At 35.3% G+C, this 19,599-nt stretch overlaps 1 protein-coding gene across 4 annotated transcripts in view; it reads left to right on the forward strand.

Annotated features, from left to right (window-relative positions):
- LOC128992334 (tyrosine-protein phosphatase non-receptor type 11-like) overlaps positions 1-19,599 on the forward strand; it is a 139,174-nt gene that overhangs the window by 15,309 nt on the left and 104,266 nt on the right. For all 4 annotated transcript variants that reach the window (XR_008490708.1, XM_054415867.1, XM_054415868.1 and 1 more), the window contains exons 2-3: positions 10,929-11,051; positions 11,589-11,783. Coding sequence is in view for 3 of the 4 variants with exons in the window: in XM_054415867.1 (XP_054271842.1) it covers positions 10,929-11,051; positions 11,589-11,783 (318 nt within the window). In the remaining variant the exon portion in view is untranslated. The remainder of the gene's footprint in view (positions 1-10,928; positions 11,052-11,588; positions 11,784-19,599) is intronic.

A 19,599-nucleotide genomic window follows, 5' to 3' on the forward strand; every position in this document is an offset into this window, starting at 1 on the left:
ATACGTCCGTGAACGCGATAACTTGAGTAATTTTTGTCCGATTTTGATGAAATTTGGTTTAAAGGTGTAAAGCGGGATAAACTTGAATGAGTTCGCGAACCAGCACGATCGGATGATGAGAACGGGGCTTTACGGGGGGTTTTATGGGGTAAAAATTGGTTTTTCTCACTTTTGACCCTCAAAACACAAAATTTTCTGATTTCTCTTTAGACCTTTTTAAAGAGCTTAAAAAAACAAATAATTTAGTATATAAAAGTATTTTTGTTCGATTATTGGTAACGGAGAAAATTAAAGAAATTGTAAATTTAAAATTCCCATGTTATTCTTATGGAGAATATTGTCAAATGTTGTAGTTTGCTTGTTTATCGATATATTTTGATCAAACTTGGCAAATTTATTTATTTTGTACTAAGCTATCAATATTTTACTCAAAAACACACTTTATTAGTTTCCTTGTAGCAGCAAACCTAGGTACTCGTTAAACCTAATGTTATTAAAATATATTTAACTAATAAACTAAACAGACAAATGGAAATTCGCTTAGTCGGCAGGTTTGCTGCGGCGGGGGTATTTTTTATTTAAGGTAGAATGGGAGGTCCTTTTTTCTATTTTTTCATTTTTTTTTATTGTCTTAGTAGATGATCACTTACCAAGTTCAAAATTATCCTACGTAGTTTTTATTGACTACATATTTTTAATATTCCAATAAAACGCCGGTTTTTTAATTTTTAGCGATATTTTGAGTTTTTTTCAATGTTATTATTTTTATTTTCGTTATTTTTTATTTTTTTAAACTCAAGTACTGTTATAAGCCCTGAAAACGGCACTAGACTCTTATAATACTATGTCATATTACTTCAATAATTTCAATTGTAATTAATTATAATACACACTCATGGTTAAATACAGTTTAGTTGACTTTATATGTTCTTTTATAGAATCATAAAGCAAGGAAGACTAGATATCATTATCTCCAATAGTCACACTATCTAGTAAACTTGATGATTCACTAGCTCATGATAATAGATTAGCAATCTTGGTTTGCTCATGGAAACATTTTGCTCATAAGAAATTCGTTGACATTCAGTTATTTTATCACTTTCAAAGTTGTCAGTGTTTAGTGTTGGTTTTGTACGACGGGCAAACAAGAGTCTTTGGGAAGAACCGTAAAGTACATTATGTTTGGTTGGATAAAAAACACACATTATCTTAATAATCTATAGTGATTTTTTAAATTTGTAATACTTTTTCTATGAATATTTTTTTAAACGGAGCTTTAAGTTATTTATTTTAAGTTCGTGGTTGTACGTATTATGCTCGAAATGTGTTTCTTTTTTATTTAAAAAATACAACTTTTGTAATTTATATCAAATGCTTAGTTAAATAAATGAAAAAATCTCAATATTCTGCTTCATAATTTTAGTGTTAAATGGATTTTTTGTCAATTTAAAGTATTGAGTAGGATCTTAAATATCAATCTTTTTTTGTTTTGCTTGTACCTAAACTTTATGTGATCTAAATTTGTAACCAAAGTAATTTATTAGCAAATTATTATTAATCTTTTGCCAACAATCACAGATACACAAAATAATATTAAAATATAAATAATTTTTAATGATGAGCCTAAGGCATATTTATACACAAGTGATTTTTTGTCTTCAGGAGATGATCTGGTGACGTTCATTTTAGAGGGAATCATCCCAAAATTCATTTTTATTTGACATTTAATTGTAGCTTTAAAATTCAACTGAACTGTACATGACTTGTAGCTTGTTCCGAATGTGGATTGCTGCAACGCATCCCTCCTAGTATTTACGCTAGTTCAAGGGCGCAGTGATCTTTCGAAAACTAAAACTCATCAGTCTACTTATACCGTGGAAATCTACCTTCTAGTTGAATTTGTAACATTTCATCATGGTGCTCAACAGTCAAATAACTAAGGAAGCTAGTAGTAACACATGACAGCTTGTGGTTACAGTTGCAGGCCTAGTAGTAGGCGTGGCAGCGAAGGTGGAGGGGTGAGATAGTACTATGGGTGCGTTCACAAAGAAAGCTGGTTACAAGTAACTTACTTTCAGCGCTTGTTCCAAGCGCTTGAGAATGCTGTTGTGTGTTCACAACAAACGCTTGCATTTCAAGCTCATTGTAGTCTCAGCTCTGGTTGAGACAACATCTTCCTCAAGTGATGAAGAGTTATTTTTTTATTGAAAATGTAGAATTAAAAGGATGTAGAATTAGGAAGGTGTTCATGCAATTAACCGCGGAAGTTAATCACGTTTAATTACATCCTCAAGAAAATTGAAAGTGATTTAGTGAAGTTTTGGGGGGATTGGCATAAGCAACCTATCCATGCACCAGAACGAATTTTGGACCAATAAAAAACCCTAAAAAATACTTGAAGGGAGTTTTAAACACCCTATGTAGCTGATTAATTATGATGCAAAAAATATCGTGAGATATATTCAATTTTTTTAATTTTCTAGGTAAATAAAGTAAAAGTATACAAGTTTCATCTATAAAAAATCCAACACAACACTTAATTAATATTGAATTAAATGTGTTTGTCTATCATCTTAATAAATATATGTTATATTTGTCCTATTGGTTACGTTATTGAACATTCTAGGAAAAAACCACAATATGTGGGTAATATATTTTTTTGGAAATTGGAAGCTCTAAATACTTGAGCTATCAACTCATCGACATCCATACTGCACTGTTAGCTGTTTGTAACTGACTGGTTCGGTCAACAAGCGCCGGAAAACAAGTACGAAACGTTCTTGCGTGCTTGTCAGAGCTTGTAACAAGCGCTTGCTAGCCGGCACAAGCTTTGTCTGTGAACACACACGCTTGATACTATGTTAACTTTTCTCACGCCGGTTCGAGCTTGTAAGCGCTTGCCAACAAGCGCTTGTAACCAGCTTTCTTTGTGAACGCACCCTAAGTTGGCGCGGCTGACTAGCGCGCTGTGTGGGTCAGGGGAAGCAGACCACGCCCCTTCCCCCACCACTGACCCTCCTCCCACCACAAAGCGTCAGTCACGTCTGTGGAGGTACTGCCGCTCAATAGTTCGCTCTATCATTGACCACGCCCCTGCTATCCTAACTTACTCAATCACACGCCGGCCTATCACCAACCAACGACTGCGTACAACTAGGTATTGGCATAATTAACTCGCACCGCTTTGTCGCTTTTGCTTATGTGAACTTTAAATCTTGTGAATGTGAAACATACTCGTACGCCTTTAAGCTGCTGTGAGGGAAACGTTCTCACATTTCTTTCACACAAAAGTTGAGGTTTGTGTAAAAAATATTACGTATGGCCAAAGGGTCGAACGTATTTTGTTTAATCTACCATTAAGCAAGCACAGTTTTCATCCAGAATAAATTTGAAAAATCCGAGTTGTCTCTTCTTACAATCGTCTACATTCTACAGAACTATCCACGCTAGATTGATATTATTATGTCTTTGAGAAGACTATCGCTTACATCCAGGGGCTACAAGGGTATATAAATGGACCAACTTAGACCCGGATTGACCACACATTCCCCTACCATTCATCTACTGACAATAAAAAACTAGCCACTACGGTGTACTATTACGGCCGCTAACCATAACGCACACTAATAACATTCCTCCCCTCCTGTTGTCAGTGTATGTACTATAATTAAGAGACCTCCGTTGATTTAAGATACTTAGTTATAAAGCCATTTATGTGTTATTTTAAATCACCTAAATTAATGAGCATAAGAAACAATAAAATACACCACCCTCTTCCCCACCACCGTTCTCATGATCAGGAAGGATAAACGCCTGCACGAAATAGTGTCAATATTTATAACAACGTGGTGTTATATTTATCCAATGTAAAATGGCATTCAAGTTGCTTGACGACTTAGTAGCATGTTGGTCAAATGGTATGCACGGACAAACTTGTCGTAGGAAAAAACATCAACAAGATGACAGTGTTTCTCGTATAAATTTTTACTGTATTTATATAATTTAAAATATCGGTCAAATTGTTTGACAAGCGAATAACATGTCGGTGAAATGGTAGTTACTGACAAACTTGTTACTGGAAAAACCTCAATGTGACATGGCGCTTTTTATTTAGTCAATTTAAAATCTCAGTCAAATCGCTTGATGAACTAGTATTCTATCGGCCAAACGATCGACAGAAAAAACTTCGGCCTGAAGAACGTGAATACTGCCAAGTGGTTTCTCGCATTTATTTAATTTTTAAATGTAATCATAATTCCTTAACGGTCTAGTATCTTGTCGGTCAAATGGTTCACAAGGACACATTCTGGCTGGAAAACAACAATACGGCATAGTGGTTTCCAATATTAATGTGGCTAATTTAAAATTACAATGAAATAGCTCGGTCTAATGGTAATGCACTTTGAAAATCTCTGTAACTAACAATGCATTACAACTCCCAATTTCATACTACTATTATTGTACTAGTAATCACTAACATTAACTCCCAGAAAACACCGCTTCTCCCACTATGTCAGTGTCAATTACTTTTAATCACACTGATAATATCTTTCCCTCATAGTTTTCAGTGATATTTAAATCATAAAATTTTACACCATTTTGGAAATACCTTCCCCATAAACTTTCGAGAACCAAAGGCTGCGAGTGTGTGGTTTTTTATTCCTATACTGTTGCTTTGGGGGGGGGGGCAAGATCGATCATTAGGACTGTTTTAATTCATTTTCCTCCCAACAAATTATTATATTTCGTATGATTGTCAATTCAACTAACTTGAGGAGGATAGTTGAACAAAATGAAGTGAGTTTTCTCTTACTATACAAGCTATTGGCATGCAATCCGCATACTTGTGCTGTCACGGTGACGGTTTTATAGCCAACCTGACTTCATGTGTATTTAAAGATTTGATTTACTCGACACTTTCGATTGTAAAAATGTGTTTTCAGTCGTAGTTATTTTCCATGGCGCATTTCCATCGACTCTATTCTGTCCTATCATATCCTATACCCTAATACGAGCTATGTCTGTCTGTAATATAAGTCTAGAAATCCAGCGTAAGGATTTTAACTAAATTTTGGAATTAGAGGCTTATAACCCTAAAAACGTGATTGGCGACAGGCACCTCAGGAAAATTCGTATTTTGCTACACAACTCATTTGAACATTTGAACATTATACATTGGCCTTATGGGTTTCCAAGCGTGCCAAGTAACTATGATGGTTGAACAAAATAACAAGGGAAAAGTAAACAAAAGACTTGTAACATTTGTTTATAACAAGCCTTTCACAGTATTCTAGCAAATTACAAAATACAGTACAAAGGGGAAAACTCAGTTGTAATTATTGAGCAAAGATTACACTGAAGATTACTCGATACAGTGGAAAGTAGAGCATTAGTAGATGATTGTTTCGTGTTGGTGACGTTTGAGTGCACTGGAGTCAACTCAACGGTTAACTCTTATTTTACTTTTTGTATGCACTATTTTTTATAGTTTACATAATTTTTCCAGCTGTATTCAATTGAATTAGTATTTAGGCTAATTTTATCACAATAATCTTTATAGTAAACAACATACGTTTGAACCGGACATACCTGTCTTCACCTAATCCATCATACTATTAGAGTATTTAAGATATTATGCTCATGCTGATGTTTTTCCCTATTTTGCTCTTACAATCGAATCGAAATAAACTATACCGAGCTAAGCAATGGCTCAGTCCCCCGGTACTCTTTAAGATTCTGAGTGATATATTATAACACTCTTATTTTCTTAGATTCTGATCTTCCGACTACTACGTTTATTTACCGTGTCTGTGAATTTCCCGTCAACCCAATTACTCTTCTGCATTATTTAGTATATTAAATTGACAGTTTTCGACCAAGCTAAAAAAAGGCTAAATATTCAACAAAACCCCACCATATAACAGATTTTATGTTTTCTGTAATTTGTTTACATTTTTAGCACGTATTCAATATTGTCAGATAAAAATGTGTGCTTACAACATACTTGTGCTGTAGTAACTATTCCACAACAATTCAACGATATAAAAGCTAATTTTATAATAAACAATAACAATTAGTTTTTGCTGTAATACCAATTTCGGATTTCGACTACTTGAAATTTGTTTACCTCATATATCAGTAATATGATGGTATATTACGAATATCAAAACTACAATTAAAAAAACCCAAAACTACAATTTTTCATTCACAAAAAGTGGCGTGGAGCATCGAATTTGATCCCATGCCGCCTTCAAAACAGGCTAAGCCACTATGCAAGCAGCAGTGCTCGTCTGTATGCCGCTTGGAACGTTGGAATTTTTGAAGGCGTGCAACAAATAACACTGCCACTACGATACGAAGACTGGATCTACTGGATACGAAGACAAAAATCTTTAAATGTTCTACTTTTTATTTCATTAATCTAATTTACATTTTTTCCTACCACTGGGCACTGCGTGGAAATGATCGCATTGAATGCTACACCTGTAAACAGTGCGCAAAGTAGCGTATTTTCGCTATATTCATTCCCGCTCGCTTAAGAGTCTTCCTTAGTGGAAGCCATGTTGGATTTCTTCCCCATAAGAACAATGTTAACTTTGGGTCCAAATATCTCATCAGCAAATTGTCATATAATTATGTATAAGGAGTTAAATTTAAGGAATTGCGGTCCTCTAGAGATTGACGTTTTTTATTTCACAATTTTTAATTTTTATAATGAATAATTGATTATTAATTAGCTTAAAATTAAGCTAATTATTGAAAGGAAATTAAAATGGATTTTCGAAATTCAAAAACCTCAGTCACGAGTCTATTATGTTAAAAATACAATTTATAAATTTCAAAGCTATATCTTAACAAATAACGCCGTTACGTGTCCACAAATGATGTAATGTTTAACATTGTTCTTATGGGGAAGAAATCCAACATGGCTACCACTAAGGAAGACTCTTAATCAGCTGATTCCATTGTTACGTTTCTTTAAAGCACTAACATCAGGTAATGCATCTATGAAAGCAAACATAACCTAAATTACTTTTTATATACAACTAAAAAAGTAATCTCTTTGTTATGATAAGTTAATTATGGTGATAGAAAACCACTTTGGTCGACATCAGCCCAAGCGTAGCCAGACATAAAACATGTTAATGTTTACATCTCAACTTCCTAATGAAAAGAGAGTCAGAGTCTACTAGCAGAATCCAAAGTCAACGCTTGCTTATGTTTACGCTATTCATGTTAAACATAACATAACGATTTCTACAGTATGATAACGTTCATCAATGCTTAATGCTTTTATTCATCAGTGTTATGAATCTATGTAAAGCTTGCAAACCAGACAAACTGTGTACGTAATCAAAATTGCAAAAAAAAAACTAACTAAGCGTTGCTTCTCATAATTTAATACATTTTTAACCAGATAGAGTAAGATCATATAACTTTCACATGGGTTTGTGTTTTATTAATGATTTATTTTTTATTTCTGTCAATAATGATACAGAAATGATTGATATATTTAGCTTTGTATATTATTAAAGACGCAGCAAGTAAAGAGTATGTCGACTATTGAAAAAAAAAATACTTATTTTTATCTGTAAAACAATGTGTTTATGCTCTTAACAAAATTGCTGTACTGATAGCTTAGCAGTATATTACACTAAATGAAAAAAATTGTACCCTCATTTCTGTACAGTTCAAATAAATTTAAACTATTTAATTTTTTTTTTAATTGATAAATTAAACTGCTGTATTGGGTTACAGCAGAGCTCAACCAGTTTTATTGTTCTGCTAAGAGTTTTAGCAAGTAAAAGATTTAAAACAAAAACTGTTGTTCTTGAAGCAGCAGATCTAAGTACTTTTCTTCCATTTCATTACTGCAGATTTAAATACTTTTACTTTCTTTTTAAATACCTTATGTTATTGTCTACCCAATCCTTTTCTTTTCTGAGGAAGTGCGGATTAGGGATTTCAAACCTACTTCATATAATCACATCCATTCATCAGGTTTGCTATGATAGGGTGTGGCTGGTTGGCTCTTGTTGTAAGTGAGCTTAACATAAAATAAACTTACCACATGTTCAACATACATTGTTCTAAAGACATGTCTTTAATAGGTGACGTTAGAACTCTAATTTTAAACACTCGCAACACTTATCTTACATCAGCTGATTGGCAATGCTGATACATCAGCTGATGTATGTAATGTAGTCAATTAAATAATTGTGTACATTGCTCTCAGCTGTCTGGTACACGTGAGTAAGGCGAGTATGTGATGCTATTGTCTTACTCCAGGATGTGTGTTGGGTAAGATGTATTCACGTGAGCCACTGTCACGTTACATTAAATCAGCTGATGAAATGTGGAACAGATTTGCTAGGTAGGACATTCCTGGAGGCTCTGCTAGTGGTTGTTGGACGTTGAAGGAGCTGCTATGTTGTTGAAATTGTTTTTATGTTTTTACAACTATTATGTACTAGCCTATACACTGTTGATCATGAAAACTGTATCCCTACACTGTTGATAGTTTATTTATAAAGTATTCAAATGCAAGTCCTAATTTCATACGGAGGCTGCTCAATAAACTCATGCAAAGACTCACCAGTTTCCTATGAGATATTTACAGATTGGGAACAAAAGAAGGCACATTAATATCGATATTTATTTTTATTAGTATTTTCCCAGACATTAAAATGTTATAAGCTACAGTACTGCAGACAAATCAATTACTAGTAGTCTTGCTCCTGATCAGTAGTCTTCAGTAGGCACAAACCAGTTGACATTTGATATGAAGAAACTTGATCTCAGAACCGAACATGACCAGTATCTCTCCAAATGACTGACTCTGTTTGGCCTCCTATTCCCCCCCCCCTCCACCCCTGTTAGTCTTGTGAAAATTGATTTTCACCAACATAAATTAATAGTTTATTTGACTAATTTTGATACTTCTTTGTAACACTAGTTTCACTACATATCATTGTTTAATTAGATTTCATTTATTAGAAACACCCACTAGGATTTTTGTTCGCTTATTTTGGACATTTATTTTGTTGGATTTAAGTTTCAGAAAGTTTAAGGATTGTGTTCTATTTGTATTATTCTAATGTTTCACGATCTTCCTGAAAATCTGGGTAACTCGTGTCCATTAGTTGAAACATAAAAAATATGTCAGAAGAAAATTGAGTGTATCACTTCTATTTTGCAAGGTTGACTAGCTATAGCATAATATGTAAATCTGTATGTAGAACTAAAGCACAAGTTTATCATGTTACTGTTTTATGATATAGAACCACCATTATAAGTCGCTAGAATGTAGAATAAATATTCTACAAAAGCAGTGGAGACTGTTCAATCATGTCATGTGGTTGGAAGGTTAAGAAGTTGAAACAGGTAATGACAGATAATCAACATCATTGTCGATGATTGGCCTTTAATGTTTCCTCCTAGTGCCCCCAATTGTCTTAGCATAAGCAAAGATTGGTATCTTGGGTTTGATTTGCGATAGGCAGATTTTCCTTTGATTTTATTTTAGACTTGGTCATACAAGTTATTGAAAGTGGTTACCTTGTCATCTCTAGTATTAGTATAGTTTTTCAAGAAGATTTCCAAGAACTGCACTACCAACTGGTTTCCAACTCAAATTGATTATTCAATTGCTCAGGTATATGTTTACCAATGACAATCTGTCAGTTGGAAACTATCCAAGGCCAAGGTTAAGGAAGGTTGGACACCCGCATCCCAAGCGATTACACAACTGCTCCATCTCAAGTCAGCGATTGCGCAAGGTGGGACAAGCACTCGTAACAATCCGATGAAGTCACATAAAAACACATCTCGACCTTGTGGAATATGTCATCGGGTCACGAGGCTTGATCACGGGAATATTCTAACCGTCAAGACAAACGTTCGACCTTGCGATTGCCAATCGATTCAATTGTCCCATGAGTTAAATGGAGTTGCCATAAAGTTGATGTTGACCGTCACAATAAAGTCACGTGGTTGATCTGTCTTCCAGCACCAGTTCTGAGATTGTGTGGGTAATTAACCATTGTATTTTATTTGCATTCCATCAGGAACGAGTGGTCTTATTGCAAATGCAAATTGTTTTATTTTTGCGAGAATTGAATGGTGTATTGTCCATAGAATGAATAAATGAGTGTTGTGGACTCACTGAATAATTTGCTCAATTGACATTCAACAAATTATTCAGTGAGTAATATGTATTTAAATTTTCTTCTCACGCTTAATGATTATTCTTTGGACTGTAAAAAGAGCATCAGTTTGAATAAGGAATCAAAAGGCTGGAAAGGGGTTGGACTTGATTAATATAGAATTTTTGAATCCATTTATATTCTAAAATCTGCAATTTGTATTACTTGACTCCATAAGTTGCAAACAATTGTATTCATCGTGACTAATATCAAAGTTAGGTTTCTAGTTAGAGTTATCTTGCCATGTACTTTCCTTGCTATGACGCCAGTGTTAAGTTTATTGATAGAAACAGTTCTGGTAGACACAGGATTTCAGTTATTAATCCTTAAAACTAATAGTGGAGGAAGTATACTATCCCTCAGCTTGTCTAAGTCTTAAGTGTGATGTAATGTGAAAAGTTAAATGAATGCAACAAAGTTTTTGCATCTCAGTGCCATCACTAATGATTCATAAGTACTATTTATTCCATCGCTGCACCAACTCATCACTTGCCTTGCATGTTTTGTTCCACACATTAACATCATAGAGCCCAGACTGCAGGCAAATTATGTCAAAAGTATACAAAATAGTTCCTTATATATTTTCCCCTGCACCACCAACGCACCTAGTACAATTCCCCATATGTACAGCTGCATGTTTTAGCTGATGTTGTCATATAATCTCCTCCCTGCACCACCAATGTACCTGTAGTACAGTTCCTCACGTACGGCTGCATGTTTCAGATGGTTCCACCCCAACGTGACGGGACTGGAGGCCGAGAAGCTGCTGCAAGAGAGAGGGTTCGATGGTTCGTTCCTAGCACGACCCAGTCGCAGCAACCCTGGCGATTTTACACTCAGTGTCAGGTAATTTATTGTTAGTAGGTTGTCTTGAAAACTTTATTTTGAGTGTTTAGTGGCTCTACTATCACCGAAAATAGGGGAGTGATCACAGCTGCGTCCATTGGTGCCACCATTGGTACTTGGTTGGCAAGCCAGTTGATTTTCACTTTAAGTAAATAAATACAGGCTACTTTGTTGACAAATTATTATTGTCCTTAATGCATCGACTACCAAAATGAATTAAATTAAGATGAGAAACCAAATATAATATGGTTTGTTGTCTGGAATTTTACTCGATGTGGACAATGGTGGTGAGCAAAAAGTAGACAACGCTTGTTGTAGGAGGCACTTGCATGGTATACAACCAAGGAACCACCTAGATGGCGGATAGAAGCCAGTATTGTTAACTTAAAACCACAAAATATTGATAAACGGGGTTTCAAAAACATCTCATCTTTGCCTCATTCAACTAGGGCTTGTGTCCCAATGGCCCATTTTATGCCCTTGAAATATACTATTTGTGTAAGTGAAAAACTTATAATCATAATCCCCATGTTGCAGGCGGAACGGGGAAGTGACACACATAAAGATCCAGAACACGGGTGACTTCTACGACCTGTACGGGGGAGAGAAGTTTGCCACGTTGTCAGAGCTGGTGCAGTTCTACATGGAGAACCAGGGGCAGCTGAGGGAGAAGAACGGAGAAATCATAGAGCTGAGGTATCCTCTGAACTGTGCCGACCCCACCACGGAGAGGTGAGTCCCGAGTGTCAATTATTTGTAGATTTATCTTTTTCTCATATTTTTGGGCCGAGCTGAAGCAACAAAGCACTTCATCCAAAATTCTCGAATTATTGCTTACCCCAATAATTTGATTATTTAAAGACCTTAAACATAAGCACCTGATAAAGGTTTAAAGTCTGCTAATCTGTTCCTCATCGGAAATGTGAGTTCCCCTTACCAGATTCCCAAGAGTTGCCCTTCTTAACTCAGAGAGCTCTCAGTTAAAGTGTAGGTAATCCACTGTTCCCTCTGACCTACCACATTTCCTAAAATGTGGTGCGCCATCATACAAACCCATATGTTTTGAACCGACCGTGTCCGGTAATCAGTTCTACCATGGATAAATAGAATAAATATAGACCGTCAGAGGAAGGTTCCACAATGTGCTGCTAGATCATGCTCGGTGTTTAATTTGCTGTCGTCGTCGACTCCTTGCCGTATGCTACCAGCAGACGTTGCTGAGGTGTGCGCTGTAACTACACGGCACTCCTAGCGGTGGATGCCAAAACATATGCTAACCGCAGCACTGCTGTCGGTCTATTTAATTCTTTTTGTCTATGGTTCTACTTGTTGGAAATGTTTAACCTTTGACTATTGTTTAACTTAGTCTCCTTTGAATTATTTTTGAACAACACTTTGGGAATACCATATGTCATTAGTTTTCAATTTACATATGTCTGAATAATAATATAATTGTGTTTTTAGAAATAAACAAAATGTAACTTTTAAAACTGGTTTAATTAATTTTACAAGAAATCAGTTTAATTTCAGAGTTTTGTTACATTTAATGGTGACCCTGAAATGATCAAACTTCTACCATAGACAAAAAGAAATAAATATAGACTGTCAGCTGTGCTGCGGTTAGCGTATATTCCGGCGCTGACCGCTAGGGGTAATGTGTAGTTACGGCGCACACCGCTGCAGCATCAAGCGCTAGCGACCGTTTCCATAACAACTTGGTAGTTGGGAGTAGTGTTGCCAACTTTGGAGGAATTCCCCGGGATTCGAGTTTACTGACTTATTTAATATTAAGCAGTAAATTAATTTAAATGCCATAATTTATGGTATTTTTTTAAACATATATTTGTTATACTTTTGTAATTTCATTACAATGATTCAAAGTTTTACTTTATTAATCCATAATTTTAGGAAGTGGTTTATTGGAAGGTTTTGTTTTATATTTGCAAGGTAAAATCTAATTAACCAGGATGTCTAGTAGTCGGGGAAAACGGGAAAGTCAGGTATTAGTATTGATTTCAAAATGGTCTCGAAAAGTTGGGATTTAGTCTTTACTTGATATCAAAGTCGGGAAATTTAATGATTTTACCGCGGTCGCGCTAGACAACGATCACGTTTCCCGGTTTCCGTGACGGCGCAAAACGATGATGATGTCTACACGGCCGCGGGAGATTTTCTTTAAACTGCGACCGTGCTAGACGACGTTATGGTGACCGCGGCAGAAATTATCACGTCTTTTCTACGATCACGCAAAACAATAATGTCTACACGGCCGCTGAAGATGTTCATGATTTTGCCGCAATCGTCGACGACGATGACGTTTCGGGACCAAACCACGGCATTCAATGATGATGTCTACACAGCCGCGGAGGATGTTCATGATTTTGACGCGATTGCAAAAGACGATAATAGCGATATAGTAAGCATTTCGTTTGCTAGAGTGGTAGTGCTGGTAACAGCTGGCGAGTAGTCAACGATGAAACCGAATAGAATACCGATAACCGATATCGAACGGCGATAACGCTCTAGCGGCAGATCGCAAAACCTTTCTTTGACAGTCTATATTTACTCTATTGTCTATGCTTCTACTCAACAACTAGCAAGTGTAACTAGTCAAAAATGGCTGAGAGATATACCTGGCAAAGTTGTCTGCTAAAATTTCAGAAAAAAAAAGTTTAGAACCACTATTTTTGAGCTTTTAGTTGATCAGTGTCATTGGTAGAGTGTTGAGTCTGATCAATCGCTGAGTAGGTTATGGTTTTGTCTTTCTGACTATGAGACAACACCGTATATCGAGAGTTCAAATCTGTTTTTGTGGTCGAGATTTGCGTTTGTGGGAGACACGCTTAAGATAAACGTTAAAAGGGATGTGTGGATTCCTTTTGAATTTTACGTTAAATCAGGCATTTGGCTATTTTTTTTCTTAATATAAATGTGTGTCCATTGAAAACCTATTGATTATATATAATGGATATTTATGTCCATAGGATAAAGGGAAAACTTAAAACAAATTTTGATAGTTAAATCAATAGAAACATTGATGGGGCGCATATGGTTGTGTTGAATGAAATTTGATATTTAAAGCTTGCAGCTGGGAATTTGTTAGTGTAAACAAGCTGTACAGTCTGCCGTGCTTTAATGTACGAGACGCTCCCGACAGAAAACCACCGCGCCGTGCCGAACGCATCGTAGCGTGCATAACTGAACTGTTCGCGGCAAATTGTTATTTCTATCACTGCCGCTGTCAAAACGTATCATTTGTAGGTTAAATGTAATTTAATTTAACTGTCATAACCTAACCAAACTAACCAAACTTGCTGATAATGAAAAAATCAAATGAAGGTATACTAATCGAAAAAAAAATAGTCCTGTTCATAAAATAAAATTATAAATGCCTCAAATTCAATTATATATTTTTTTTATTATAAAATTAAACTGTCATAACCTAACCAAACTTGCTGATACTGAAAAAATGAAATCAAAATGTTAGTGCCTCCGTTGGGTTTCGAACCGGCTACCTTCAGAACATCAGCTCGGTGCACTATCCACTACACCTCCGAGACCAATGGCCCTGCAACGTATTGTTGCGGTAATGGTGTTCGCTCAAGCGGTGGTGGGTGGTGGTTTTCTGTCGGGAAGGTTTCGTCTTTAATGTATGCTGGGTAGCTTTGTGGGAACCACAGTTTAAACACAGAGGCTGGTTCCGCTTTTTTGAATAACAACACTGCTCCTTTATAAAGAAAAAAATATATTGGAATTTAAAAATTTAAATTTATTAGGTCTAGATCAAAAAGGTATAAGAGGCTTTATTCCAAAATGGAACAACATAACAAGGCCAACTTATGAAATTAATTTCTTAATTATTTTTATTACTGACTTAAATTTTGATACTGGCTGTCACTAAAAAATTGCAAGCTTATTATATGTAATGCATAAATCTAAGTGGTAGAAAAATTAAGATTTCTTCTGAATACTTGAATTTTGAATTGCCAAAAGTTTTGAATTCAAAAATTTTTGGTTTTTATTATGTGAATTTAAGATGGTTCTTAGTTTTACCGTACTAGTAAATAAACAAAATATTACTTGATTCATGGGCTTATAGAGTTCATTTAGAGAGTCAAAAATACATGTCAATGATCTAGTAGACTCAAGCATTGTTTTTGCCTACTGCATACAAATTGTAAATTTAGTGTTTCAAATATTGAATGAATCTAAGCCTGATCGAATAAAAAGTATTGTGACAAGATCTGTTTAGATAATCTGGTGAAACTCTGTTCGGTCATAAGAAGTAAAATTTATTTGTGCCTTTTCCTTGTCCCCAAGTAACTTATTGGAACTAATAAATCTTTTCCTGTTGAACTTTGAAGAAGACACAATGATGATGAACTTAAATCTGAAGGATAAGAATGATGAGTTTATAAACAACATGTGCCATTTGTTCAATATGATTCGTCATTATGTGTGTCACAAGGCAAACTATTTTGATTGTCATCTAGTGAAGTCGAGGCATCAAAGGAGCAATCAGTGCTTTCCTCTTCCTGGCAAAAAGAAGTAATGTACACTGGAAAATGCTTATAGGACGACAGTGAGCTTTCAGTTCTAATATGTTGTGCTGGAAATATAGCTTCTTGTGATGAGCAAGGAAGAGCCTGAGCGGCAAGCACTGTCCAAGAATTCCTATCACTCATGGCACAGGATCTTCCTCCCACCGTGAGCGTCGTAGTACATGATGGTAGAAGTGGTGTTAGAATTTGCCCTAGACACACCAGCAACTAGTTCTTTTGAAGTCATGTCGGTTGTTTTAACTTAAAAAAATTTGTACAACCCCTATTGCTTAAAAAGTTGTTGGTTGCAGATTAAAAAATTATTGCAACTTTAGTGATTCTCCCCATAAAATATCATAGTTACTTCCACCGCGTACCCATGATAAGGGTTGTTGACAAGCTAAGGAAAAGTATGAGTCATATTGCTGACATATTGTTCTTATTGTTATCGTATTGTTTCTTTTACTTCAATATCAATCATTTATGTCTCAGAAAATTAATTAATTACTCTCTCAGTTACCATGTGTTCCCTTTAACATTGCGCTTTTCATAAAACAGTTGGCCAAAGAAACAGCTGATGGTTATGGACAGCAGAATCAAGGGCTGGGAGAAGGAATTCTGTAGCATATTGTTGAATTTATTAATCTATGTATCTCTATTCTACGAAAATCATACAGTTATCTTTTATTGTCTGAATCGTTAATCTTCCAAAGTATTCAAATGATATTTGTTCACATTCAAAGTAGTCAAAAACTTGTGACCACCATAAATTGTATACTTTGGTTATGTTGCTACTCAAAAGGTGACTCATTTTCTTTACTCTGCTCCAGTTTTAAATGTATGTGCTGACACAGGGGTTCAACTATTAGTTCTTTCTTGGAAAACCATTATGCAAGTCTACTCTCCACAGTTGATCTAAGTCAGTGGCTCTGTTTATGTGATGGAATGTAGGATCAAGGCAGTGAAGAGTTTTTGTCACCGAGTCTTAACTTAAAATACAATTTAATACTCTCGCCCCTAATTCATATTCAGCTTAAAATGCACCTAAGTCTTTTGATTGACTGCAATCAATCTTCGAGTCTACAGGTTCGATTCCAAATGTTCCATGTTCGCTTTGAATGATCATCAGAGACAGCTGTTCTGTACAACATGGTACAATATGAGAAGTCCCACATGTTGACCTTGAAACTGCAGATGACAATGAGACTCAGATCCACTGACTGGATGACCTTGCTTGCCCACGTACTACCCTCATGTTGCGCTTAATTAAATCTCCTCACAGCATCTTGTAACAATTATAAAGCTTCATGGGCTATAATTGAATCTCCACTCGATATTAATGTGGTATAAGCTTCGTCTTGGAAGAATTATGGAGATAAAATTGCTGATAATCTGTTGGATGAACGGATGTTGCGAAATTATAAATAGACTGTGTTTTGTGAAAACTACTAGGGAAGGGTAATTTTTTTGCTACATTGATTGTTCATCTGCCATGTTTTCATTTATATTTTTATAGCAGGTTTCAAAGAAATGGGACTTAAACAATTGCAATCCTTGTTTATTTGTACAATCACTTGTGGTTGAGGTATATTTTTGTTTTAAATTTACCTTTAGTTTGCCCAGCTTTTTTACATTCAAAATATGGTGTCGTGTTAGTAAAGTGTCAATGCAGTAGTTTGTGTAAACTACAGCTATTAAGCTACCAGCTGTGTTGCTGACAGCAAGTAGTCCTCGTCTAGTAAATAGAAGGTTGCCGGTTTGATCCTGAGGAAAGTCAAAATGTTTGTAATGACAAGTAAATGGTCCCAACTGTCCTTGATCATTCATCCTATTGTAAATGAACCAGCTGATTTCAGTCAGTAACAAAGCTGTTATTACATTTATTCAATTTAATCATTTTCGCTTTGTATCGGGGCTCTAAAATTCTAATCCAATATTCAGTGGTTGTCATGAAAGAAATTAAAACCTTATGCCTCTGATACAGTTATCTGATTAGGCCCACATTTAAACAACATCCCTTGTACCAACGACCCTTTTAGGATTGTGACTTTTTTTCTCATGTAGTTTATCACTTCCTAGCACAGTTATTGGTTTAAGTCAGTTAAACAGCAATTAACATCGGTGAGAGTCAACAGGGCTTTATGTTCTCGATATATGTTTTTATATAGTGTTAAAAGTTACTACATTCATCGAAGAGAGTAGGTTTCCATTGATTAAACGTCATTGACACAAATATAGTTAAAGCCATTTTCATTGCACTTGCACACAGGTCCAAATTCAACCAGTGTTGAGCTAATAGCCCCAAGTTTTTTCTTCATTCCTTGTTTATAATCACAAGCCTCTTCCTCTTTTAATCACCTAAAAAGCAGAACCGTAAATTTCAATTGACTTAATTAATCACCAATGTTCAAGAGAGTGTGGACGGTAAGCAGAGCATGGAAGCATGGATGTGCAGGAAGCAGGAACTCCTGTATGTAGGGCAATGCATGCATGACTCAGCCTACCTACGCTTGTCTAGCTGTACCTGGTGCATTATTGTAGTCTGCTATGACAGGGTCTATTACTTACCCTGGGATTTATTACTCGTTCAAGTACGAGACCTAACAAGGCCGAGTAATTACACGGTGTCGGACTGAACGGACAGCCAATATGATAAATAACCTGTCGTGTCGGGTTTGTAAGTAAAGTGCAATGGTAGAAGCTGTATAGTACTACATATTAACTATGCAGGATTTCATGTAAAGGTGGGGTTTTACTGAAGAGTTAAATAAGTACCCATGCTGAAGCAAAACAGCAGACTAAATGAATTTCCATTTGTCTGATTGGATTTTTATCAAAATATTTTGTTAAACTGATTTATTCCCTAGTTAGATAATATCAGGTTTAAAGAGTACTTAGGTTTGCTGCTACAGGGAAGGAAAACGTGTTTTTTGGTAAAATGTTTATAGTATAGGATGAAATAAATAAACTTGCCAAATTTGATCAAATCATATAAACAAGCAAACTATAAAAGTTGACTTTTTCTGTGTAAGAATAACATGAGCCCTTTAAATGTTCTTTTTACTTTCTCCCCCTATAACATAATACAGTATATGTTATAGGGGGTTATATGTGGGGTTATATGGGTTATATGTGACGTAAACAAAGTATTGTTTACGTCAACATTTTCAAGTTTGAGTATTGAGTGGATATATCCGTTTTGAGTCCCCCTGAACGCAAAAAAGACGTTTTTGAAGCGTATGAGTGGATATGCACGGAGCTACAGGCCACACCTGTTGTCCGATTTTGATGAAATTTTGGTATGTAGGTACTAATCCATGATATCTCCATGTATTTTTTAATTTTTTTAAAATTTGGATTTTTAATGGTGATTTTCTTTTAATTAAACCCACCCCATAACAGAAAATTGGTCCTTTAAATTCTGAACAAAATGGTATAAATACTATTTTTGTAAAAACTATGGTTCAAAAGTTATTGTAACTTATGTTATTTTCCCATAAAAAGACCATTAAAAACAAAAAGTCAGAATTTAGGAAAACCTGGTTTTGATTCAAAATAATGTGTTAAGGTCCTTATAATAAAAAAAAACAGTGCAACCCTCCATTGCTGAAAGTTATTGCAACTTTTGACATTTTCCCTATAAAATATCATAGTTACTCCTACTGCTTTCCCATGATAAAGGTTGTTTGCAAGCTAATTGGAGAAAGTATGTGTCAGAGTATTAAGCTCCAAAAACCAATACAGCTATTTTAGCTAATATTTACAAAACTTTGCATGGACACCTCGTCTGGGTGTTTTATAAGACGATGATTAATAGATTATTGTAGGATGAATGTTGAATGGATGAGACAATAGCTTTGTTATACTTTTAATACTTTAATACTTTACTTTAATACTTTCTTATGAAATGGCGACCATACAATGTAGGTATTTTAAGCCAAATATGAATGGAGATGAGTGTAGGATGAGTGGCGCGATCTTGTAGTCTTGTTAGTGACTAAGGCCGA

Source organism: Macrosteles quadrilineatus, unplaced genomic scaffold (assembly GCF_028750875.1).
Source record: "Macrosteles quadrilineatus isolate MER2022 unplaced genomic scaffold, UCM_ALF_1.0 Scaffold_4__1_contigs__length_99947679, whole genome shotgun sequence".
NCBI classification, from domain to species: Eukaryota; Metazoa; Arthropoda; class Insecta; order Hemiptera; family Cicadellidae; genus Macrosteles; species Macrosteles quadrilineatus.